This window comes from Sceloporus occidentalis, unplaced genomic scaffold, assembly GCF_023333645.1.
Source record: "Sceloporus occidentalis isolate IW3139 unplaced genomic scaffold, rSceOcc1.0.p SCAF_39, whole genome shotgun sequence".
NCBI classification, from domain to species: domain Eukaryota; kingdom Metazoa; phylum Chordata; class Lepidosauria; order Squamata; family Phrynosomatidae; genus Sceloporus; species Sceloporus occidentalis.
In genome coordinates, this window is record NW_028317019.1 from 3,533,678 (window position 1) to 3,559,525 (window position 25,848).

The window sequence follows — 25,848 nt, forward strand, 5'->3', positions numbered from 1 at the left end:
CATATCACCTCTTAAACTTCTCTTCTCCAGGCTAAACATCCCCAGCTCCCTAAGTCGTTCCTCATAGGACATGGTTGCCAGACCCTTCACCTCCTTTGGACACGCTCCAGTTTCTCAACATCCTTTTTGAATTGTGGTGCAAAGAACTGGACACAGTAGTCCAGGTGCGGACTGATTAGAGCAGAATAGAGCGGCACTATGACTTCCCTTGATCTAGACACTATACTTCAATTGATGCAGTCTTTCCTGTGCCCTACTTTCCAGGAGGGAGAAGGCTCCTCAAAGCCCCTATTACATTTGGACCCTGATCCCCTCCATGGATATGCCTCCCTCCAAGGGTCCCACTGCCCTCTTTTCTCATAATAACCCCCGAAGTACTGGGGCCCTAAGGAATCCCCTGAGGAGGAGACAGGGAAGGAAAGAGGGAGAGAAGGCCTGGAAGGCACCCTGCCTTTCTTTGGGGGGAGAATAGGCCTTCCTTCCCACTTATGACCCCTCAAGTGCCCCCCAGAAGACCCTCCAGCCATTCCTCCATAGGAAAGAGGGATCTCCCCACTTCCCTACCTCCCTCAGAACAGCAGCAATGGCTTCAGGTCCGAGACTGCGCATGCGCACATACATCCAAAGGCCCCTTCTGATCATGTGCAGGGATCACCAGGGTCTTACTGCTGCTGCTGTTTGTTCCACTGGCGGCCTTTGAGGGAAGGGAAGGAGTGCGCTAGGGGTTCAGCAGCCTCCCCTTCCTTCCTTCCTTCCTTCCCTCCTTCCTTTCTTCTTTTGAGGAGATTTTGAAGAGGCCCCAATAGAACCCATGAAAAAGCAGGAAAGGAAGGCTCTGCTTTGGAAACAGTCTCCCTGTGTATACTATATGTATATAGATAGATATAGATATAGATATAGATAGATGTAGTGTCTTTGCCTCCTCTGTTCTTATGGCTGGGAATGTTGCTGAGAACTGAGGAGAGAAGAAAGTGTCAGTGTTGTGCAAATTCACAACTTCTGTGCATCAAAGAGTCCAGTGAGTTGAAATAGCAAAGAACTTTATTGAAAACACATAGTCAGGAATTCAATGTTTAAGCCAGAACTGCCCTCCCCAAGCCAAAGAATATATTGAAACCCTAAAACCTAAAACTCCACCTGCAAACCAGTACCAAACCTAGCCCCCACCTGCAATTCACACCATCTATCCCCTACTATTAACCAGCCCCTCTTTGCCATCCTCACACGCACAATCTCTCCCTGCCCCAGACATTCAAAGAAGCTAGCTCCCTTTCTGTTACTACCGGTCCCCAACTTTCTTCAGCCAACATCCCTGCTCCCCAGCTACCTAACCTATATTATGACCCACAATCCCCAGCCAAATTTATAACCGAAAGCAATTGTCTATATTAGTAGCTATTAAAACCTAAACTTAACAAATCATAACTTTAAAACATAGACAGACATACAGACAGAAAAACCGTACAAATAAAATCATAAGGGCCTTTTCTTAGCGCCGATTAATTGAAAAAATATTTTTGCATTCCTTCTTTACAAAAATAATGTTTGTTCACTGCTTGGATTTGTGTGGCGTCTCTCCTGTGTGGCCTCTATGGTGATTGAATAGGCATGACCTCCAAGAAAAGCATTTTCCACACTGCTGGCATTTGTATGGCTTCTCTCCTGTGTGGACTCTCTGATGTTTCACTAGGTCTGACTTTGAAGTAAAACATTTCCCACAATGCTGGCATTTGTATGGCTTCTCTCCTGTGTGGACTCTCTGATGTTTCACTAGGTTTGATTTCAATGAAAAACATTTCCCACAATGCTGGCATTTGTATGGCTTCTCTCCTGTGTGGACTCTCTGATGTATCACTAGGCTTGATTTCAATGAAAAACATTTCCCACAATGCTGGCATTTGTATGGCTTCTCTCCTGTGTGGACTCTCTGGTGTGTCACTAGGTGTGACTTCAAGGAAAAACATTTCCCACAATGCTGGCATTTGTATGGCTTCTCTCCTGTGTGGACTCTCTGGTGTGTCACTAGGTGTGACTTCAAGGAAAAACATTTCCCACAATGCTGGCATTTGTATGGCTTCTCTCCTGTGTGGACTCTCTGGTGTGTCACTAGGTGTGACTTCAAGGAAAAACATTTCCCACAATGCTGGCATTTGTATGGCTTCTCTCCTGTGTGGACTCTCTGATGTGTCACTAGGTGTGACTTCCGAGAAAAACCTTTCCCACAATACTGGCATTTGTATGGCTTCTCTCCTGTGTGGACTCTCTGATGTCTCACTAAGTGTCCCTTCCAAGAAAAACCTTTCCCACAATGCTGGCATTTGTATGGCTTCTCTCCTGTGTGGACTCTCTGATGTCTCACTAAGTGTCCCTTCCAAGAAAAACATTTCCCACAATGCTGGCATTTGTATGGCTTCTCTCCTGTGTGGACTCTCTGATGTATCACTAGGTGCGCCTTCAAAGAAAAACATTTCTCACAATGCTGGCATTTGCATGGCTTCTCTCCGGTGTGGACTCTCTGATGCATGAGAAGGATCGACTTGTACGCAAAATGTTTCCCACAATTCTGGCAGTTGTATGGCTTCTCTGATGTGTGGACTCTCTCATGACTGACAAGTTTTTCTGTAAAGAAGGATAATGACAGACAATACTGAATATCAGAGTTAAGAGAGAAAGGTGTTAGCCCAAGATTTATCCCTAAATTCACACCTCCCTATTTGATATAAAGTTGGACTGGGAGACCTAAGCATGACCCTGTTGCAGATGCCCCAAATCCATGAAACGATTATATCCTTACTCACAGTAGCTGGCAAAGAAGAGATTGTGGGGGAACTATCTTGAGGTAATCAGTAGAAGCAGATAGTCATACAGACTGTTGAAAAAAGATTTTTTTAAACATGTGTAAACATATTTTGATTGAAAAGTGGCCTCATATCCTGTGAGACGGCCAGAGAGGGTTGAGTCAGAGCACATGGCATGATGCAAGCTAGCTGCAGAGGACACTTCATGGGAGTTAGAGTATGTTGTGGCACCAGGAGATGACTCACAACCAATACAGTACACGGGTCACATGTGGATTGATTGGATTGGAGTTGTGTATACAAGAGATGGTGAGCATGATGGAAGTCAGAGAGGAATGCTTGCAAATGTTTTTATTATTTTGCAACTCAAGATAGAGAACCTCCAAAGATTCGAATGAAATCAGCTGTTTCTGTGACTTACTTTTAAGTGTGAAAAGTGGTCAGTGTATTGCCAATACCTGTATCTGGAAATTTGTTTCCATACTGTGCTAATATTGTTGAGCTGCATCTGGGAGCATCGTGTTCATATTGCGCTGTACATGGGCTTGTGAACAGGACTGGAATTCAGAGCCAACAAGGACCTGAGGACTGGTGTGCCAAACCCTTATGTCTGAGGTATTTGCACCAGGGCCGGCTCTTCCATATAGGCCACATAGGCAGCCACCCAGGACGCAACAAGTTCAAGGGCACCATTTGCGCTCCTCTTGGAGCACGCACGTGTGCACGCACGCTCAGCTCCAGCCCCAGGCAAGCACCAGGGCAGCAAAAGCGCTCCTCCTGGCTTTGCTGGGCTGTGCGCTGCCCGGAGGAGATGAAAGGGCACTTGCTGGAGCGCGCACACGTGCATACACACAGCCCCAAACAAGCACCAGGGCGCCACTTGCGCTCCTGTAGGCTTCAGGAGGAGCGCAAGTGGCACCCTTGCGCTTGTTTGAGGCTGCGCACAGGCACTCCAGCAAGCGCCCTTTCCTTTCCTCCTGGCCCTGACTCCTTTCTGCAAAGCCAGTAAAAAACCCTGAAGGAGAGGCAGAGAGGGACAAGAGGCTGCATCAGGCTGCATCCACACTGAAGAAGTAACCCGGTTTGGCAGCGCTTTAACTCATTTCTGGCTCAAGGCTATGGATTCTGGGAGTGTGAGCATGTTGTGGGGCCCAGATATCAAGGCTTAACTCTTTTCTGGCTCATGGGTATGGGATTCTGGGAATTAGAGCATGTTGTGGGGTCCAGATATCAAGGCTTAACTCTTTTCTGGCTCATGGCTATGGAATTCTGGGAGTTAGAGTATGTTGTGGAGCCCAGATATCAAGGCTTGACTCTTTTCTTGCTCAAGGCTATGGAATTCTGGGAGTCAGAGTATGTTCTGGGGTCCAGATATCAAGGCTTAACTCTTTTCTGGCTCATGGCTATGGAATTCTGGGAGTTGGAGTATGTTGTGGGGCCCAGATATCAAGGCTTGACTCTTCTGGCCTCTTTTTATAGGACACGTCCTACATTTCAGATTTCTACCCAGAAGGAATTTCAAAACACCCTTATTTTTTGTAAGATGAGCAGATGTCCTCCTTTTCTAGGACGTGTCCTATGTTTCAGCCTTCTGGCCAGGATGAATGTCAAAATGTCTTCCATTTTTGGTTGGATGACCACACATCCTCCTTTATCCAGGATATGGCACACATTTGAGCCCTGCCCAGGAGCAATGTCAAAACATCCTCCATTTTACCAGGGTGACCAGACGTCATCCTTTATCCAGGGCACATCCTACATTTCTGCCCAGGAGGAATTTCAAAACATCCTGGTTTGTTCAGAGAGTTTGCCTTTGCCAGTCTTTCCTTGAGGATGAGAGTGTGTGACTTACTTGCCTAGTGGGTTTTCTTGGTTTGTTCAGAGAGTTTGCTTTTGGTGACTTGGGGGTGTGCGAGTGAATGGGTGTGTGCCTTCAAGAGGTTTTCTTGGGAGGTTTGTCAGAGAGGGTTTGTCTCTGCCATCCTCTGAGGCTGAGAGAGTATGACTTGCCCAATGGTTTTCTTGGAAGATTTGTTCAGAGGGGATTTGCCTTCACCTTACCTTAAGGCTGAGAGAGTGTGACAAGCACTGTGATGTCCCTCGTGGGCCACACCATTTGGACACGGCGCATGAGCCACGTCATCGACACGTGCCCCATGTAAGATATTTAGCCTTCTCTGTTGGAGAGAATCAGATTTTCATTGAAGCCTGGTATCCAGAGTCATAGAATCATAGAATCATAGAGTTGGAAGAGACCCCAAGGGCCATCCAGTCCAACCCCATTCTGCCATGCAGGAACTCTCAATCAAAGCATCCCCAACAGATGGCCATCCAGCCTCTGCTTAAAGGCCTCCAAAGAAGGAGACTCCGCCACTCTCCAAGGGAGCGTCTTCCACTGTTGAACAGCCCTTACTGCCAGGAAGTTCCTCCTAGTCCAACACACAAAGCTATATCCCAACCTCCTACCAAGGAAGAATGTCAAAATGTTCTCCATTTTGAGCATGACTGAGAAACATGAATTTATATTGTTTTTTTATTAATGTTTTTGGCTTTTAGTTGGTTGTGTTCTCCATTTTTGAACGTCCTACAATTTGTCCTACATTTTGTCGTACATAATGTCCTACATTTTCCCTACATTTTGAGGGCTTACCGGAGGGGGACCAAAATATTTCTCGCCTAGGGTGGCCAAATGTCTAGAGCCAGCCCTGATTTGCACCAAGCACCCATTGCATTCAATTTGATTTTGGACCATATTTTCCCCACCCAGGAAACATTCTAAAGCAATTTAAAGCTTATAGAAAACTCAGGTTCTGCCCACTAGCAACAATTTCAGTATAAATATACCACCTGGCTGTTCTTCAGCACCAGTCCAATTGCAGATAAACACTCTGTTGGTTTACATTACTAAACCCCTCACTACACTCGCCAGCTCCACTTGCCATGGGAGTTACTGACTTCTTTCCCATTCTGGACCCTCAGCAATTGGAATCAAGTTTCGTCTAGGTTATGTATTACCATTAGCAAAGCCTAACATCTGTTCATCACTCCCACCTTTGGTACCTAGTTCTTGTGTGTGTGCGTGAACACCTATATGTGTGTGCATGCGTGTACAGTGCACTTGCGTCATACGCGGGCATGCCTTATGCAGATTGCAGCATACATTAAAAGCTACACTGAGAAAAGGGGTGGTGTGCCCCATAAGGGTTAATAGCAAGTGTGCCTGTCAGGACCGTGTCCGCTCCACTGCACGGAGCCCCATTCATTTAAAGAGGGCTTGAGAATACACTGAATTCTCCTAACGCCAGGGGGGCGGGGGGAGGGGGGCGGAACAGGATGACTACCGAGGTCACTGTTGCCCCAATCTCTCCTTTGAGCTAAGTATGAAATTTCCCTAAAAGCATAGCACTTGGGAGTATCCTCTCCAGACTCCAGCATTTCGGTTAACAAAGGGCTTCTGGAATCAACCATGGAGCTAAGCAAGCTCAGGTTGGAAAAGAAACATTCGAGAAAAAGGAATTTTGGTGTCGTCCTTTCTTCTCTTCATAGACATTGCTTATAATTTCTAAATGGAACCCCTTAATATGTTTCAAAACAAGGATCTGAGCTGGTTCTCACCATTTCAGGTCTTAAAATCTGTCAGGTCCATGGCTGCCTCCCAATCCCCAAGGCGCCTCTCCTGGCCCTTCCCAGATTCCCTTCCTCTCTGCAAAGAGCTAGGCAATCCTGGCTTTGCTCCTGCTTTCCCCTCCTGGCTCCCATCTGCCTGAGCCCCTTCCCTTTTTCCATCTGCTCTACAACAGGGACGTAGCCAGGATTTTAGGAAGGGGGTCCAGACCAAATGCCACCATTATATTGGGGCTTGGGTGCGGCAGAACCCCCCCTTGGCTACGTCCCTGTCTACAATCTTCCCTCTTGCCTATCTGCACTGCTTCAGCATCTCATTTTCAGCATCTCTTCCCTGCCTTTAAATATTTCACTTTCCCTCCGTCTCTCTATTACAGACACATACCCACAGAGTGTGGTGCATAAAAGGGATTGGTTGAGGTCCATTTGTTGAGAAAGGCAGGATAATCAATATACAAATAACTCATTGGCAAAGGCAGAGCAAGGGGGCTGGGCCCGGACTCCAATTTTGGTGAGGGTCAAGGGCCAGGGAGGAGCCATAAAACATCTATAAGACAGGCAAGGACTACTGAGGGGGCCACCCCACATTGTATTGCTGGGGGGGGGGGGATGAAATAATATTTTGCCCCTCAACATCCCACAGCATCCCTTTGGGGAAGTGGAGGCCATTTTGACACTGTTGGGCCCTCCCTGAGCCACTGCAGGCCCAAGAGAGGTCTTTCCACCAAGAAGACTCTTCAGAGCTTAAAAAGGATGGAAGAGGGGCCAAAAAAGGTAGGAAACTTGCTCAGGGATGTACTGAGTACCATTTGGGTGTGAAAAGCATTAATCTCCATGGCTTCTTTCCACAAAATCCTAGAATTGGCAGTTTAGGATGGAGTATTTACAATCCTTAGAAACTGTAGAGCAATAGTGCCTCACTGAACTAAAGATTCAAATATTCTACAGGATGTTGCTATCACAATTAAACTACGCTTTAAAGGGCTCTAGGACTCCTAGTAGACCGGAAGTTGAACAAGGGCCAAAAGTGCGATGCGGCAGCTAAAAAGGCCAATGTGATTCTAGGCTGCATCAATACGAGTATAGTTTCTAGATCAAAGGAATTAATGGTGCCACTCTATTCTGCTTTGGTCAGGCCTCACTTGGAATAATCCTGTGTCCAGTTCTGGGCCCCACAATTCAAAAATGATCTTGACAAATATTCAAAGGAGGGCAACCAAAGTGGTGAAGGCTCTGGAAACCATCAAGCTCTATGAGGAGCAGCTTAGAGAGCTGGGTATGTTTATCCTGGAGAAAAGGAGATAAAAAGTGGATATGATATCCATGTTTAAATAGTTGAAAGGGTGTCATGTTGCGCAAGGAGCAGGCTTGCTTTTTGCTGCTACAGAGAAAAGGAGACACCACAATGGATGCAAGACACAGGGAAAGAGGTTCCACCTAAACATTAGGAGGAACTTTGTGACAGTAAGAGCTCTTTGACAGTGGAATATACTCCCTTAGAGTTTGGTGGAGTCCTCTTCTTTGGAGGTCTTTAAAGAGAGGCTGGATGGCCATCTCTTGGGGGTGATTTGAATGTGTATTCCTACATGGCAGAAGGAGGTTCAACTGGATGGCCCTTGTGGTCTATTCCAACTCTATGATTCTATAATTCTAGTGGAACCAAAGCGACATGATAATATAGTATGAAAGGGCCCTCAGTCTTTATAGAAAGAGCCATGGATTCAGGTTCCTTACCTACAGAAGCCACATTCTCATAATTGTCCATCATTACATAATTGTACAAAAGTTTCTGTTTCTTGGTCAACAGATTCCATTCATCTTCGGAGAAATATACTGCCACATCTGCAAAGGTCACCTGAAATAGAAAAAAGCCGTCATCCAGAGAGTGACTAAGCAAAAGGGGAGGAAAGCACATGGTGCATATTCAAATATTAGTATTTCATCACTTCAGAATTCAGTACAGGATATAAACTTTAAATTCTGTTAGCAAGAAAAAAGCTACTGCCTTTGAGATCCACTTTGTCTCGAATCCTTTCAATATAATATAATAAACAATATACAGTGGACCCTTGTTATATGCTGAGGTTCCAAGATCCCCCGTGTATAACAAAATCCGTGTATGTTCAAGTCCCATTAAACATAATGACATAGCAAAATGGTGTCCCTTATAAAAAATGGAAAATCAAGGTAAATTTATACTTTTTTGGAACATTTTCAAACCGTGTATGCTTGAATCCATGTATAAAAAATCCATGTATAAGAAGGGCCGACTGTAATTTAGGCCATGGCTGGGCTATTGAGGATGAATTAGGATACTGACTATCCCAAAATATATAGTACAAGAAATGTCATTTTTAAAAAAGAGTTCTGGGGAGCACTCTGGACTTGAGGGCCACTGGGCCCACCCCCAATTTAGATCCAGAGAGGATCTCCCATATCCCCATCATTTCACAGACAGGAAAAGCAAGGCACATGTGTGCAAGCAACACCAGAAGGTGGTGAGGATGGCCCAAGTTTTTATGAGAAAGTTCACACAAGCTAGGAAAGGCACAGCAGTTTGCTTTTGCCTCAGCTTCCTGGCAAGGGAAGACCCTAGCAACCTATCTCCTCTCCTCACTCCCTTTTTGAATTGATGGGGTGCAAACTCCTTGGAAGTCATTTTGCAGCAAGCCAAGACAGCTGAGGAGAAGAGGCAAAGTGGGAGAAGGAGAGACAAACCGGGACATCTTTGAAAGCCCCTGAAAAAGTGGGGTGACAGAGGATTAACCAGGACTTTCTCAGCCAAACTGGGACAATATGTTCTCCACTTGCTTTCATGAGCTGCCTCAGCACTGACACAAATGAAATTAATAGTCAGGATGGCGACTCACCAAAGAGTTGTTGTACTTCGACAGCCTCTTTCTCTTGGAGCCCAACTCCCTCTGCTTGGCCTCTGTGTTGGCCATTAGGTGGAAAGGGGGGGTCCTGGTGGCCCTGCACTTGGGTCTCTTTCAGCAAAATATGCCCCAAAGCTGTGTACAAGGAGGCCGAGATTAAGTTCCTGAGAAAAGAGACTAGGATTAGGCTTGCTTTGTCACGAAACCCTGCATCACTCAAAGATACAGAGAACAGCATGCTGCTAGTGAGATGCCAATGCAGAGGTGAGCATCCCCTTCCTCCCTCTTCACCAAACAAAGCCCTCTGGACCTAGCATAGATTCACTGCAGCTCCCCCTACATAATAGCTTCTACATGTTAAAACGCTTTTGACGTTGCTATATTGCGCAACACATGAGGCAACACGTTAACATATGGCGCCAGATTCTCCACCTTGACTGTAGTCAGTAACTTGTGAGCTGAAGAAACACCTGTTGCTTTCTCAGTGAGCAAAGAGACACTGTAATCTTCTCTCAGATGAGGCTTGTATTCCTATAAGAAGTTCCACTGGTTACAACGCTATATACATCAACACCCTCCACCATCCACACCAGGAACAACCCACTCTGAGCCACACACTGTCTGACTCTCCCTCAGTGACAGTTGAGAATGACAGTTGACAGTTGCATCAACATTCCAATGGCGCACTGTTTAAATGCTGACACATCTAACTGCCACTAGAGCTGTCAATGACTTCCACAACAGCTCCACCTAGTGGCCACATGCATGTCACTTCCTGAGACCTGTTCACCATGGTCCTGACACTCCATGCCTTGTGAGAGTGGAGGGGGGTCAGGGGATGGGGAATTGGAGAGGACCCTGGCTATGTCCCTGTAGCTAGATGTGAAATGAGCGCATCATCTGCTGAAACCTCCTGACCTCCCCAGTGGCCCTCAGAGGAGAATGCCTTCCTTTGGCTTCTGGCTAGAGAAACACAGCTGGATGCTTCTCCAATGCCTCGCACCCAACACTCTCATCAGGCATGGAATGACCATGGAGCATGGCTTCCACAATTCCCATTTTTCATTTTGTATTCCTTCTAATTTCACATCTATTTTAAACCTCTCCCTCATTTGATGATAAAGACACCAGTGACAATCTAGGCCAGATTCTTTAGGTTCTTCTTGTGTTTTGATCTCTAGTTTTCCTTGCGATTCTTTCAGGACATCCTTGTATCTCAACCATTTAGTTTTCTGGATACCTTTCCTCCCGAAAAGAGCCTCATGCGGCAAACACCATAAAGGTATTTTTGGACATATTCTACACTTGTTTTCCCCAGATCTTCAATAGAGCTTTTCTTACTAAATGATTTGAGCTTTCTTTATTAACTTTCTCTTTGCCGTAAATTAGGTATCCATGCCACCCAAATCTTAAATGTTCACCCTCCAGACATAACAACTGTTCATTCTCTGACACAAACCATTCTCTAATCCAAACTAAACAACAAGCAGCATAATAAAAGTTTTAAGTTTGGTAAACCCAGCCCTCCTCTACTTTTGTCATCACAAAGTATTTTCATTTTTATCGTGACTCTTTTTTAATTCCAAATAAATTTTGAGATTTCCTTTTGCCATAGATTCAAGGGTTTTTCATTCTGGATGATGGGTATCGCTTGGAACAGAAACAGTATTTCAGGAAGGAAACTCATTTGGATCAGTGATATTGTTCCTAATAGCAATAAGTGTAATTCCCCCCATTTTTCTAGGTCTTTCTGATTTCCTTCCATGTGTCTCATAGTTATTAAAAAATGGATATGAGTTTTTATTTGTTACATTTATTCCTAGATATTTAACTTTATTTCCCACTTTAAATCCACTAATTTCTTCCAGGATTTGTTCTTCCTTTTCCCCATATTTTGTGTTATTAATGTTGTTTTGTCTCTGTTTACTTTTAGTCCTGAAACATATTCCAATTCCACTATTACATCCATCAATTGTCTTGTGCTCTTTTCTGGGTTCTCCAGGGAATACAAATGTCTTCTGAGAAGACTCTCATTTTAAACTCAGTTGTTTTTAATTTTTATTCCATTGATCTTATTTTCTAATCTTATCCTATTATTCAGTGCTTCAAGGATCAGAATGAACAAAAGGGGTGAAAGTGGGAAAGCTTGCTATTTACCTTTAGAAATCTTAAATTCTTCTGTTTCTTTAACAATTAGTTTGGCTCTTTGATCTTTATACATTGCCTTTATCCATCTTAAATAAGAAGCTCCTATTTCGATTTTTTCAACTGTGGCAAATAACATATTCCATCCTATGTTATTGAAGGCCTTTTCTAAATCAATAAAGATATGTACAAGTTTTTTCATTGTGCCTTTCAAAATATTCAATTATATTTAAGATGTTTTGTATGTTATCACTTTCCTTTAGATATTTAAGTTTATTCTGTATTTCCATTGCTTCTTCTGTATAGGTTTATGAGTGAAGATTGCATCCTGGATTATGCTCATTTTTGGGATGTGAAGACCAATGTAAATTCATTTTATAAATCTAGTGGAAAAAATATCTCACAAAGCTCTAGCAAACACCACATACACACACAGTCCCCACACAAAGGACTCACTGGCGCACTGTGTGTCTGGGGTCTGGAAATCTCACCTCCACCTTCTGGGAAGACAGTGCTGCCAGAGACTGAATTTGGGGCTTTATGCCTGCAAAGCATGGGCTCTTTCTCTCAGCTGCAGCCCTTCCACACAATCCTGAACTTAAGCATTTAAGCAAAAGTCCTCTTCCAGCTCCAGGAATAAAGGCCTACCTTCAACACAAAGACCCTGATTCCTGCAGCACCAGAAATGCCTCTCCTTCGGTCCTTTATGGCCGGAGCTTCCCCGGGTCAGAGGCCGTCTCCTCAGCTGTAGAGAAGGGTTGCTCTGAGTGCAAAGGAGGAGGAGGTCCAAGGGCTGAGGGAGGGAAGGCAATGGGAAAAGGTCAGTGCCAATGGCCATGGAGGGCATAAGGTGACAATGCCTAGGAAACTCCTCTGAGTCCCAGCCATTCTAGGAATGAGTGGCAGGAGTGAGTCCAGGGGGCTGAGGGGGTCTCCTTTCCCAAAGGGGGAGGCAAGGACTGGTGAGACCCTCCCCAGCTAGGGCCCAAAGGGAGGGTCTCTTTCCCACCTCTCTCTCCCAGCCCCCAAAGACCAGCCTCCCCACTGGCCCTGACTCCCCTTCCTCAGACCCCCACAGACCCCTTCCTTCTTTCCTTCCTTCCTTCCTTCTCCCCAAAATGGAGGGCCAGACACAGAAAGGGACACATTTCCTTCCTTTTGGCGCAAGGAGCCTGGCCTCCTTCTCTTTCTGGAGCCTCAGGAGAGAAAGAGAAACCTCTGTTCAACTGAGGCCTCAGAGAAGGTTCTGGAACATTATTCCCCACAGTCACAAGCAGCACAAAATGGCCGCCAGAATACAAAATGGCTGCCTCTGCCTGAGTAGTAGATACTCCAAGGAGATATTTACTATAAATAACAAAATATGACTGAAATATAAGTCCTACAAGATATTAAGAATCTTGCAGGTACAATATTTGTAAGAATATAATATTCAATTTATAAAAGCTATTAAAATAATAAATAGACCTAAGCGTCCAATTCTGAGCCTAACTTCCAAGATCCGCTCTTTAACTCTCTCTCTCGATCTCCAACCGACACAATTCCCCCAACTGTCTCTTGGTCTCTCAGGCCTTATATCTCCTTCTCACGGAAGCTTCCAGAAGAACCTTCATCTTGCTCTCTGATTGGTCAAGAGAGCCTTCTGTAGCAGTGATGTCATTCTGTGTTTGCATAAACCTCCCTTTTCTGCCTGAAGAAGACCTCCATTGACTGGAGCCCAGTCATTACACTTTCCCAAGGCAAGGCTTGCCCCTATTTCCCAATGTTGTTCTTGGGGTCTGCCTTCCAGTTGTTTCCAGGTCTTATGGTGACCTTATGGGAGTCTCTGAAGGGGTTTTCTTGGCAGGTTTCTTCAGAGTGGGTTTCCCATGGCCATCCTCTGAGGCTGAGAGAGTGCAACTTTATCATCATCATCATCATCATCATCATCATCATCATCATCATCATTTATTTCTATAGCATTGTAAATGTACACAGTGCTGTACATACAAATGGTCAAGTCAATAAAAATAAAACCTGCCAATCTACAAAATATGTATAAAACAATAGGCAATAATATAAAATAGAACTGGTTAAAATAAGCAAGCAACAATTAGAAACATCAACATCAACATGAGGGATGTTTGCGCCATGCTTCTGGGAAGCGAGTGGAGGACACCTCATCTTATGGCATTATATTGACCCAGGGGTCCCACAAAACATAGTGGAAATGCCTCTCAAATCCCAAGATCACGAAAAGACCCCAGACATTTTTGACCGTTGTGGGTTACAGAGAAGTGCCTGATGCATGGAGCCGTGGGTCATGCTTTGCCCACCACATTTTAACCTGAAAGGGAAGCCCAGGGTGGGATGGGGAGAATCTGGTGTCACTTTTAAGGCATGTATTATTTAAGCATGAGCTGTTTTGCATCATTTCAAATGTGTATTTTTATTTCTTGCAACGTAGTAGGGCCCAGGGCAGTTCACCAATGCTCCCAGAAAGGGATTTCGGAGAGGACTATTTTGGGTTCTTGGTGGGAAGAAGCAGTTGTATTCCATGGGCACAAAAGGAAGGTCCCAGAAGGTCCAATGCTTCATACAGAGCCTCCTCCCCAACTGCAGAGGCCCTGCTCCTAGGTCTCTGGCCTCTCAGCCTGGAGAGATACAGCTTCTTTCCCAGGGAGCTCTCCATTCGGCCTCCCTCTCTCCTCTCCCAAAATGGAGGACAAAAGAAGGTTCTGACTACTAGGGTTGTCATGACTCTCTTCCACAAAACTCCAGACGCAAGTCTACAAAAGCATATACTACAACTTTTTTCACTCAGTTAGTCTCAAAGGTGGTACAAGATCCCTTAGGATACTGATATTCCTGAATAACATGGCTTATGATTGAATCTGCACTGCCGAATTCATGCAGTTCAACATCGCTTTAACTGCCATTTCTCAGTGCTATGGGATTCTGGGATTTGTAGTCTGTTTTCACACCAGAACTCACTGAGATTGGCTCACAAACCTACAGATCCCAGATTTCCATAGAATTGACCCATGGTAGTTAAAGCAGTGTTGAAGTGCACTATTTCTGTAATGCAAATTGAACCTATGTCTCTGAATCCTAGCCCCTTGGAAGAGACCTTCGCAAAGGTGAGTCGAGTCCCCCCTTGACTTTTATGGGGCAGAGAAGAGGGAGGGAGAAAAGCCCCAAACAGCCATGAGACAAAGAGGGATTCCTACTCTAGGGATCATATCCAGAGGTTGCCATGCTGGCTGGACCATACAGCAAACCACAATAACACCCACAATCCACAAAACAGGGATACCTTTAGTGGCCAACCAAAATGCACAAAATAGATAAAGCAAGCTTTTGAAGCTCAACTGGGTTCTTCATTGGGAAAAAAGTATTAAACATCAAACAGGAGAAAGGTATCACTGTTTTGTGGGTTTTGGAGGTTGTTGTTTGCAGTGTGGCCTAAATACCTTCTCCTGGATATGCTTTCTAGATTTCAGGATACTGTACTTTTTTTAACTTTATTGGTAAAAGGGGAAAAAAACCTATGGGACCAACAACAATAACACAGATACAATTAAAAGACTTGACAAATACAAATATTCACAAGCGACAAAACTTGTAAAACATACTAAATTACATCCAAACTCACAATACATCCAACCTCAGATTCCACAACAAACAAACTAAAAGACTTCCAAAGTGTATGTTCTTTGCTGTGTCTTTGTTTTCTCTTTATCCGTTGTTTGCCCTTCAGTCTTCCTTTCTTTTTTTGATATAGTCCAGCACTTTATCCCAGTCTTCTATCAATCTATACATTTTAGTTTTGTTTTGTTTCTGTAAGATCCTTGTGAGTTTATCTGCTTCCAATGCATCAAATAGTCCTAACAGCCTTCCTCTACTTCAAGAACTTTCCTTTGTCTCCATTCTTTTGCTAGGGTCATCCTTGCTGTTTTTGCTAGGGTCATCCTTGCTGTTGTGTCACACCTTTCCCCGTTAATCACTGGGCAGTGAATCCTATCTTTCCCATGGCTCCCCACATTTCTCCTAACCTGATCCCCATTCGGCCTCTCCCTGTCTCCCTGCTTCCCTTCCTCTGTTCCCTCTGGAACTGCCGCTCTCCTGCCCCTAAAGCAACAGCAATTCATGACCTTTTTCTCTCTAAATCCTTTAACCTCCTCGCTCTCACAGAAACCTGGCTCCCAGCCCATGATACTACAACCTCCGCTGCCCTTTCTTTTGGTGGTCTCTCCTTCACCCACTCCAGCCGCCCTGAGGGTCGAGGAGGAGGGGTTGGTATCTTGCTATCTAACTCCTGCCAGTTTCAAGTTCTATCTTCCCCACCAGCTATCATTCCTCTTCTTTTGAGTTTCATCCTATTAGACTCTTTTCTCCTCTACAGCTCCGTGTTGCAGTTATCTATCACCCTCCTGGTTCTGCCACCCAGTTCCTCTCAGACTTCGAATCATGGCTGACATTCTTTCTTTCAGATTCAGTCCCCACTTTGATCCTAGGTGACTTTAATATCCACATTGATGATTCCAATAACCTGACAACATCTCGCTTTAACTCTCTCCTGGCTTCTTTTGGCCTCCAACCACACTCCAACTCTTCAACTCATTCTCTTGGTCACTGTCTTGACCTGGTTCTTGCTGCAAACTGCGCCATTTCTGACTATCTGGCACCTGACTTTCCACTTTCTGACCATCATTTAATCTCCTTTCCTCTAGATGGATTAGGGGGAAACATAGACAACTTAGCTAAAGAGATATCAGGAGTGAAAGTGGAGGTGGAGGAAGTATTAGAAAGAATGGAAAGTCTGGAAAAAAAACAGAAGAATTGGAAAAGGCTCAATTAAGGGAACAACAGAGTAATCTTCTGCAGCAGGTCAGATATAGGGAAAGGGCAATTAAAATTAGGGAAATTAAAGAACAAGACAAACAAATATATGAAAAAATTATACCTATGCTGGCAAAATATGTGGATATTGAGGAGGATTTGATGGAGGCACAGATTGATAAGATGTTTATACTTAGCTCAAAGATAGCAAAGGAAAGGAAATTGGACAGAGACATTACGGTATGTTTTACAAGCTCAAGGATGAGAGAACAAATATTGCAAAGAAATTATGAGAAAAAATTGATTGTGGAAGATAGAATAGTGGAAATTTATAAGGATTTACCATTGCAAATAATTAGAAAGAGACAGGAATATAAATTCCTAACAATATTCTTTTGCAATAAGAATGAGATACTGTACAGATGGGATATGATAGAAGGAGTGATCTTTCATTACCATCAGAGGAGATATAGGATAAGTACAATAGAACAAGGAAAAGCCTTTTATGAGAGATTAAGCAGAGATAACAGAGAGCAAGAAGAAAGAAATAAAGAAAGGGACAAGAAGGAAGGAGAAAGTGTAAATAGACAAAGAGAAGACCCAGAGAAAAGGGCAAGGAAGGAGAGATAACCTAGGGATTAAGGAGGTAAATACTGACAATTTGGGAAACAAAAGCTCAGAAGAGGGTTACTCAGGAGAGATAGGAAAGTCTACATAAAAGACATAAGAACCTCTCTAAAAGGAAAATGGGGCTTAAAATAGTTTCGTGGAATGTAAAAGGAATAAGCCAAGAGAGAAAGAGAAAGCATGTAATGCAGTATCTAGGGAAGAATAATTTTGATTGATTGTGTTTACAGGAAACAAAAATAAAAGATGGAGATATAAAATATTTGAGAAATAGTAAATTGGGGACATTATTTTGTGCCACAGTAAATAAAAGGAAGAGGGGAGTTGCAATCTTTGTGAATAAAAGGTATGCAGCAAAGCTACTGAAGAAAGATAAAGACGGTAGATTCTTGTGTGTGGAGATTTTGATAGATAATGTTAAATCTGTACTGATTAATGTTTATGGGCCATTAGAGAAGAAGGAAACCTATTATAGAAATTTGGCAGAGGTTAAGAGAGAAGTTGATAATGACAAATTAATCTTGACAGGAGATTTCAATGGAGTTCTAAATCCAATTTGGGACAGGAAATCCCAGAAAAAAGTAATTAAGAAAAGACAAGGAAAATTACCAAGAGGTTTTTTGTTTTAAAAGAGGAATTTAATTTGTTAGATGTTTGGTCACATTGTAATGGGAACAAAGGAGGGTATACCTTCCATTCAGATGCACATAAATCCTTCTCAAGGTTGGATATGTTTTTCGTGACGAAGCAACTGGTTACTAAAGAGAAAAAAATGGAAATTTGGCCAAGGACGATGTCGGATCATAATATGATAGAGCTGGAATTAAATATAAATTGGGACAAAAATATAGGATGGAGAATGAAAGAGGATATCCTAGATGATGAAGAATTTGTAAATAAGGTAAAGAGAGAGTTAAAGATGGTTTTTTAAAGGAAACAGTGGAAAGGAGGTAAAAATGAAGGTTGTATGGGATACTAGTAAGGCATTTGTAAGGGGACTATTTATACAAAGAACAATGGAAATTAAAAAACGAGAAAAGGAGAAAGAGGAAAAAATTAGGAATGAATTTAAAATTAGAGAACAAAAACTACAACAAACAAAAGGGGATAAAAATAATGAATGAAATAAAACTATTGAAACAACAATTAGAGAAAAAATGACAAAGGAAATAGCTATAAATTTAAGAAGATCAAAGCAAAATCAATTTGAGAATGCTAATAAAATAAGCCGACGGATGGCTAATAGATTAAAGAATGAGAGAGAAAAGAAAATGATAACTAAAATTAAACAAAATAACACAATCATAACGGAACAAGGGAAAATTAAAAATACTTTCACTACATATTTTGAAAAATTATTTGAGGAAAAAGGTGAGCAGATATATATTCAGAAAATCAGTTAATAGAAATAATTGATAAATATAATGAAATAAAATTAAGATCAGAACTATAGTGTTTAGGTCTTCAGCTTCCAGGACTGGGTGCAGTTAGCATATCAACTGAAGGAGATAATAGGCACTCCTCGCCGTCACATGTATCTGAGCTGACATCTGGAGTGATGGATCCAGGAGCATCCCCCAAACTACTAACATAGTCCTTTAGGGAAAGTGTGACCCCTTATACAGGTGGATCACACGTGTCAAACCTCCATACCTGGATTAGGATCTCCAGCATTACGCAGCTCTGTCTTATCTGGATTCAGCTTCATTCTGTTTTTTTCTCACCCAGCCCATTAATTCTTCAAGACATTCATTCAGAGGGGAGATGCCTTTCTTAGTTGACGCTGAAGTCCGGGACATGGAGAGATATATCTGGGATTCCTCAGCATACTGATAACATCCAATGCCATGTCTCCAGATGATCTCTCCCAGCAGCTTCATGTTTATGTTAAACAGCATTGGGGAGAGGATGGTGTCCTAAGGAACATCAGATTTAAGCTCCCTCTTAGAGGACCAACTATCCCCAAGAATCTCCATCTAGAATCTGCCCAAGAGATAGGACCAGAACCACTGCAATGCATTGCCTCCTCGTCCCCAATTCCTTCAGACGTTCAAGAAAGATGCCATGGTTGATGGTATCGAAGGACCCTGAGAGATCCAAAAGCACCAGCAGGGTTGCACTTCCCCTGTCCATACTCAAGCGGAGATAATCTACTAAGGCGACCATAACAGTCTCGACTCCGTATCCCATCCTGAAGCCAATTTGAAATGGGTCTAGATAATCTGTTTCATCCAAGACCACGTGGAGTTGAAGAGCAACAGCTTTCTCAATCACCTTGTTTAGAAATGGAAGATGGGAGACCGGTCTGTATTTGTTCATGTCCAAGGGATTTAGGGAGGGCTTTTTCAGAAGCGGCTGTACCACCGCTTCATTTATGGAAGATGGAAAATAGCCCTCCCTCAGAGATGCATCTATGATATATCTCAGGTGAGTCCTAAGTGCATCTCCTCCTTGGATGACTAGCCATGAAGGGCAAGGGTTGAGAGGGCAAGTTGTCTTCTTCACACTTCCAAGGAGCTTGTCCATGTCTTCAGTACTCACAGATTTAAATTGATCCAGGATGATCCCATTCACAGAGTCACTGGACACCTCACCTATAGCATCAGCAATAATGTCAGCATCCAAGTTGGCTCTTATCTGAGAGATTTTATTTGCAAAATGGTCATTTAAAGCATCACAGTGAGCTGTGGAAGGCTCTAATAATGGGTTCTGGGGGGGGGGGGAGTGCCTGAGTCAGGTCCCAGATTCCCCCCTCCTCCCCCCAAGACCCCAGAGAAAACTCCCCCCCCCCCGAATAATGTTGTTTCCAATGCTATTGAAGCCTATGCTGTGTGGTGCTCTTTATTTGGCACAAAAATCTTCTCCAAATGAGGCATCAGAAGGGAGGGACTCTCCTCTGCCCCACTTTCCAGGATGGAGGGGGCTCCTCAAAGCCTTTTTTTATCTTTGGACCCCCCTCCATGGTCATGCCTGTCTCCAATGGTCCCCCTTCCCTCTCTTCTCATGATAACCCCCAAGTACCAGGGCCCCAAGGAATCCCCCGAGGAAGGGGCAGGGAAGGAAAGAGGGAGAGGAGACCTGGCAGGCCCCCTACGTTTTGGTTGGGGGGAGAAGAGGGGATTCCTTCTTCTTATAATCCCCAAGCCCCCCCCCCCCCCGAAGACATTCCAGCCATTCCTCTGAACAAACAATGGTTTCCCCCCATTTCCATCCTTCCTTCCCTCAGAACAGAGTGTGAGGGCAGCAATGGCTTTAGGGCTTTACTGCTCCTGCTGTTTATTCCATTGGCGGCCTTTGAGGGAAGGGAAGGAGTGTGCCGGGGGTTCAGCAACCTCCCCTTCCTTCCTTATTTTGAGGACACTTCGAAGAGGCCACAACGGAGCCCAGGAAAGGCAAGAACGGAAGACTCTGCATTGGAAATAAAGTCTATGTACACACACACACACACACACACACACACACACAAATGTATGTGTGTTTGCCTCTGCTGTTCTTATAGCTGGGAATGGAGATGATGGCTGAGGAGAGAAGAAAGGGTAAACTTTGTGCAAATGCAGAACTTCTGTACACCAATGAGTCCAGTCTGTTGAAACAACAAAGAATTTTATTGAGAACACATAGTCAGAAATTCAGCGTTTATGTCAGAACTGCCCACTCCAATCCAAACAATACATTAAAACCCCCAAACCTAAAACTCCACCCTCTTAAAACCTAGCCCCCACCTTCAATTCCCACAGTCTAGGCCCCACAGGTAACAAGTCCCCTTTTGCCATTCCCAGAAACTAGCCACCTTCCTGTTAATATCAGCCTCCACCTTCTTCAGCCAACATCCCACAAATTCCAAACGCTATCATTCCCAAAACTATTCTAACCAACTGCAACAAATCCCAGCCCCCCATTTAGCTAACTTATACCACGAACCACAATCCCCAGCCAAAGTTACAACCCGAAACAATTATCTATCCTATTAGCAATTAAAACCTAAATCTAACAAAATACAATTTTAAAACATAAACAGACATATGGACAGAAAAACAAAATCACAAGGGCCTTTTCTTAGCACAGCAGGACTGCAAATATATTTTTTGTATTTCTTATTTACAAAAATAATGTTAGTTCACTGCTGGCATTTGTATGGCTTCTCTCCTGTGTGGATTCTCTTGTGTGTCACTAGGGGTGACTGCTGAGAAAAACAGTTCCCACAATGCTGGCATTTGTATGGCTTCTCTCCTGTGTGGACTCTTTGATGTACCAATAGGTCTGACTTCTGAGAAAAACATTTCCCACAATGCTGGCATTTATGTGACTTCTTTCCTGTGTGGATTCTCTCATGACTCAAATATTTTTCTGTAAAGAAGCACAGTGACAGATAAGACTGAAAATCAGTGTTAAGGGAGGAGGGTGTTACCCATGATTTAGCCCTCATTAACCCCTCCTTATTAGAGATTAAATTAAGAGAGTTTCTGTTAGTAACCCAAGGATGACCGTACTACTTATGCCCCTAAATCCATGGAACAATTGTATCTTTATTTATAGGAGTTAACAAAGAAGAGATTGGAGGGGGACTTAAGGGAATCACTGGAAGCAGATAGTCAGAAAAAGGAATGTTGCAAAAATATTCTATTAAACATATGGAGAAATAGTTTGATTGGCAAGTGGCATCATATCCTGTGAGACTGCCATAAAGTCCTGAGTCAGAGACCAAGGCATGATGGAAGCTAACTGCAGAGGTCCCTTCATGCTGTGTGGCACCAGGAGATGACTCACAACCAATACAGTATACAGCTCACATGTGGATTGGTGTGGATTAGAGTTGTGTGTACAAGGGATGGTGAAGTTGATGGAAGTCGGAGAGGAGAGCTTGCAAATAATTGTATTATTAGGAGCAGGTAACTGTTAAAGTTGCCAGATATTGTGCATCTGCGATTATTTGTAGCAGATTTTTTTTTGGAACAGATGTAAAAACACCCATGTAATATCTTGAAATAATTATGACCCAGAGTCAGGCTATTACATTTTTATACAACTTCCATTTTGGTATTAATAGGATTGTATACGGTGTTTTCTGCACTATATCCATTTGACTGTCCTGCTTTATATGAATCATTTTAGAAGTTTGAAGTTAATGAGTGGGTTGCCACTATAAACACTATAAACACGCCATGTGCAGCTTGTATTCTGCTTGAAATGTTATATAACTCAGCTTGGGAGATACTCGATTAGGATACAACTTTCTAAGCAACCGTGCCAAAGCGACTATTTATATTTCTCAAAGTTATTTGGGACAATTTTTACCTGCCAGGTTTAGGATTTCATTTTATGGATTGATGTTTACCCTTATTGCTACAATAAAAATTACTTCTTGTGATGCTTTGTGTGTTTTTCAAGCTAGGCGATCCTGGCTTTGCTCCTGCCTTCCCCTCCTGGATCCCAGAGGCCTAACCCCTTCCTTTTCTCCCTCCGCTCTCCAACCCTGCCTCTTGCCCATCTGCACTGCTTTACCATTTGACCTTCAGCATCTCTTCCCTGTCTTTCTGTTTTTCACATTGCCTCCATCTCTCTATCACAGACACACACCCACAGAGTGTGATGCACAAAAGGGACACTTTGAGGCTCATTTCTTGAGAAAGGCAAGACAATCATTATACAACTAATGCATTAGGAAAGGCAGAACAAGGAGTCTGGGACCTGGTTTCTGATATTAGTGAGGGTCAAGTGTGAGAGATGAGCCTTAAAACAACCTTAAGGCATCTCTAAGACAGGGATGGACTACTGTTGGGAAGTGGGGTGGTCACATTGGACCCCAGGGGATCTCAGGGGAAACCCCAAATTGTGTTGCCTAAAAATATGGTATAATGTTTTGCCCCTCAATATCCCACAGTATCCCTTTGTGGAAGTGGAGGCCATTTTGCCACTGTTGGGCCCTCTCTGATCCATTGCAGGGCCAAGGAAGGCCTTTTTTCCCACGAAGCCTCTCCAGAGCCTCATAAGGCTGGAAGAGTGGCCACAAAAGGCAGGAAACCTGCTCAGGAAAGGGCTGAGGACCATTTAGGGGCAAAAAGCATTAATCTCCATGGCTCCTTACCACAAAATTCCAGAATTGGCAGTTTAGGATTGGATATTGAGAATCCTTACAAAGTGGAGAACAATAGTGCCTCACTAAAACTAGAAATTCCAAGATTCCACAGGAAGTTGTTATGACAATTAAATTACATGTGAAAGGGAACTAGGAATGGTAGTAGAGCACAAGTTGAACATGTGTCAACATTGTGATGCAGCAGCTAAAAAGGCCAATGTGATCCTAGGCTGTATCAATAGGAGTATAGTGTCAAGATCAAGGGAAGTAATAGTGCCACTCTATTCTGTTTTGGTCAGGGCTCACTTGCAATAATCCTGTGTCCAGTTCTGGGCACCACAATTCAAACAGATGTTGAGAAACTGGAGCATGTCCAGAGGAAGGAAACCAAAATGGTGAATGGTCTGGAAACCATGCTCTCTGAGGAATGACTTAGGGAGCTGGGTACGTTTAGCTTAGAGAAGAGAAGGTTAAGAGAGGATATGACAGCCCTGTTCAAGTATTTGAAGAGATACTGAGTATGGAGCAAGCTTGCTTTCTGCTGCTCTAGAACAAAGGACTCAGAACAATGGACGCAAGTGTTAGGAAGGATCGAATCAGGGGAATTTAATTAGCTCAAATTTACAAGAGGTGTGTCCTAACAATGCACACAGCAGATTGGATCCCTATGTGTATACCAGAGGTCATATAGTCCAACCCCAAGAAACAGAGACTGCAATGTCAATGAGTTGCAAATAAAATATAAACATTTATTAAAGCCACACAACCAAAAAGGGATCACACACGCACACGCACATTCAATGCTAAAGCAAGGGAGGGGAAGAGTTGGGGGTAAAGGAGAAAGGATAGAGGCACCATTGAAATATTTACCTTAGGAGTTTTCTCCAAGCGACAGATGTGAGGGATGTTGGTAAGTGAACACGGCAGCGGGGAACACAAAGCAAGCGGCAACCGCGATGGCTAGCAGCTAAGTTCCAGCGGGCTAAGCTAACAAGAGGCCCGAAAGAGACAGTGGGCTTTGGCTTGCCCAAGTGATTTCAGCAGGGCACAGTGCCCAAGAGAGCTCCGGAGCGATTGCTCGACAGAGTTGAGGTTTGGAACTGTAGCTCACAAAGCCCAAAGGAGGGCTGGAATCTGGGTCTTATTTATACTGTGAAATGTATCCTCAGGCTATAGCTACCTGCAGAACAAAGGTCTTCATGGCTATCTATTGACTAAGACTAAAGTTAAACAATGGATACACAAAAGGGTCTGCCACTTCTTTGGGAGAAGACTACTATGTAGATGGCTGGGTACTTAATACCATCAATAGGTGAGGCAAACTTCCTTTGTCCTCATTCAGGTTGCCTGCGACAATGGCAACTCCCAGAACTGGTTTTAAAGGTTTAAATCTACCTTTCTGCTTTAGCCATGGCCTGCTAGGCTTGTCTGGCTACGTGGTCAGCTCGCTTTTGGGATAATGGCGGCTGTGATGGGGTCAGTCAGGCGTCATGATTTTTGATCGCTTGGTACCCAAAATTTATATAAATCCAAACTCGATCACACAAGCCACAGGAAAAAAGGTTCCACCAAAATATTAGGAGGAACTTCCTGACAATAAGAGCTATTCAACAGTGGAATATACTCCATCAGAGCATGGTGGCATCGCATTATGGTTATTATTATTATTAATTTCAAATTAATGGACATGGAACAATGGATGCAAGCCACAGGGACAAGAGATTCCACTTAAGCTTTAGGAGGAACTTCCTGATAGTAAGAGCTCTTCAAAAGTGGAATATACTCCCTCAGAGTTTGGTGGAGTCCCTTTCTTTGGAGGTCTTTAAACAGAGGCTGGATGGCCATCTCTTGGGGGTGCTTTGAATGTCTATTCCTGCATGGCAGAAGATTGAACCGGATGGTCCTTGTGGTCTATTTCAACTCTTTGATTTTATAATTCTAAAGTGGAATCATAGCACTCTGACTGAATTATGAAAGGGCCCTCAGTCTTCAAAGGAAGTGAAATGGATTCAGGTTCCTTACCCACAGAGGCTACATTTCCATAATTCTCCATCATCACATAACTGTACATCAGTCTCTGTTTCTTCGTTAACAGTTTCCATTCCTCCTCAGTGAAATATACAGCCACATCCGCAAAGGTCACCTGCAATAGAAAATAGCCCTGATCCAGAGAGTGACTAAACAAAAGGGGAGGAAAGCACATGGTGCATCGCAAATATTATTTCATCACTTCAGAATTCAGTCCAGGAAATAAACTTTAAATTCTGCAAGACAGCAAAAAGCTACAGCCTTTAAGATCCAGTTTGTCTCGAATCCTTTCAATATAATATACAATATGATAAACAATATAATTTCGGCCATTTCTGGAATATTATTGATTGATTAACATACTGGCTATTCCAACATGTATATTAGTTTTCATTTAGCCATATTTCACCTAATTTCAGAGGCAAATTTCATTTTTAAAAAACAGTTCTGGGGAGTACTCTGGGCTTGAGGGCCACTGGGCCCAGCCCCAATTTAAGTCCAGAGATATTCTTCCATATCATCCAGCATTTCACAGATGGGGAAAGCAACACACATGTGAACAAGCAACACCAGAAGGGGGTCAAGATAGCCAAAGTTGTTAATGATAAAGATCACACAAGCGAGAAAGGGTACAGCATTTTGCTTTTGGCTCAGACTCCTGGCAAGGGCAAGACCCTGCCCCCTTCTCTCCTCCCCTCTCCCCTCTTTTGCATTGATGGGCTGTAGACTCTTTTGAACCTGGAATGCACTTTGCAGCAACTGAACTGACCTGAGGAGAAAGGAGGAAATGGGAGGAGGAGAGTGAAATAGGACATTTCCTAAGCCCCTGAAAAAATGAAGAGACAGAGGATTA

At 43.5% G+C, this 25,848-nt stretch overlaps 1 protein-coding gene and 1 pseudogene across 1 annotated transcript in view; one reads left to right on the forward strand and one right to left on the reverse strand.

The window, feature by feature from the left end:
- The window catches only part of LOC149290427 (uncharacterized), a 429,900-nt pseudogene that overhangs the window by 44,515 nt on the left and 359,537 nt on the right, over positions 1-25,848 (forward strand).
- The window catches only part of LOC149290429 (putative zinc finger protein 75C), a 36,194-nt gene continuing 17,505 nt past the window's right edge, over positions 7,160-25,848 (reverse strand). Inside the window, exons 3-5 of the mRNA XM_089489297.1 lie at positions 24,990-25,110; positions 21,144-21,238; positions 7,160-7,165 (exon numbers count right to left, since the gene is read on the reverse strand). Of these exons, the coding sequence (XP_089345423.1) occupies positions 7,160-7,165; positions 21,144-21,238; positions 24,990-25,110 (222 nt within the window). The remainder of the gene's footprint in view (positions 7,166-21,143; positions 21,239-24,989; positions 25,111-25,848) is intronic.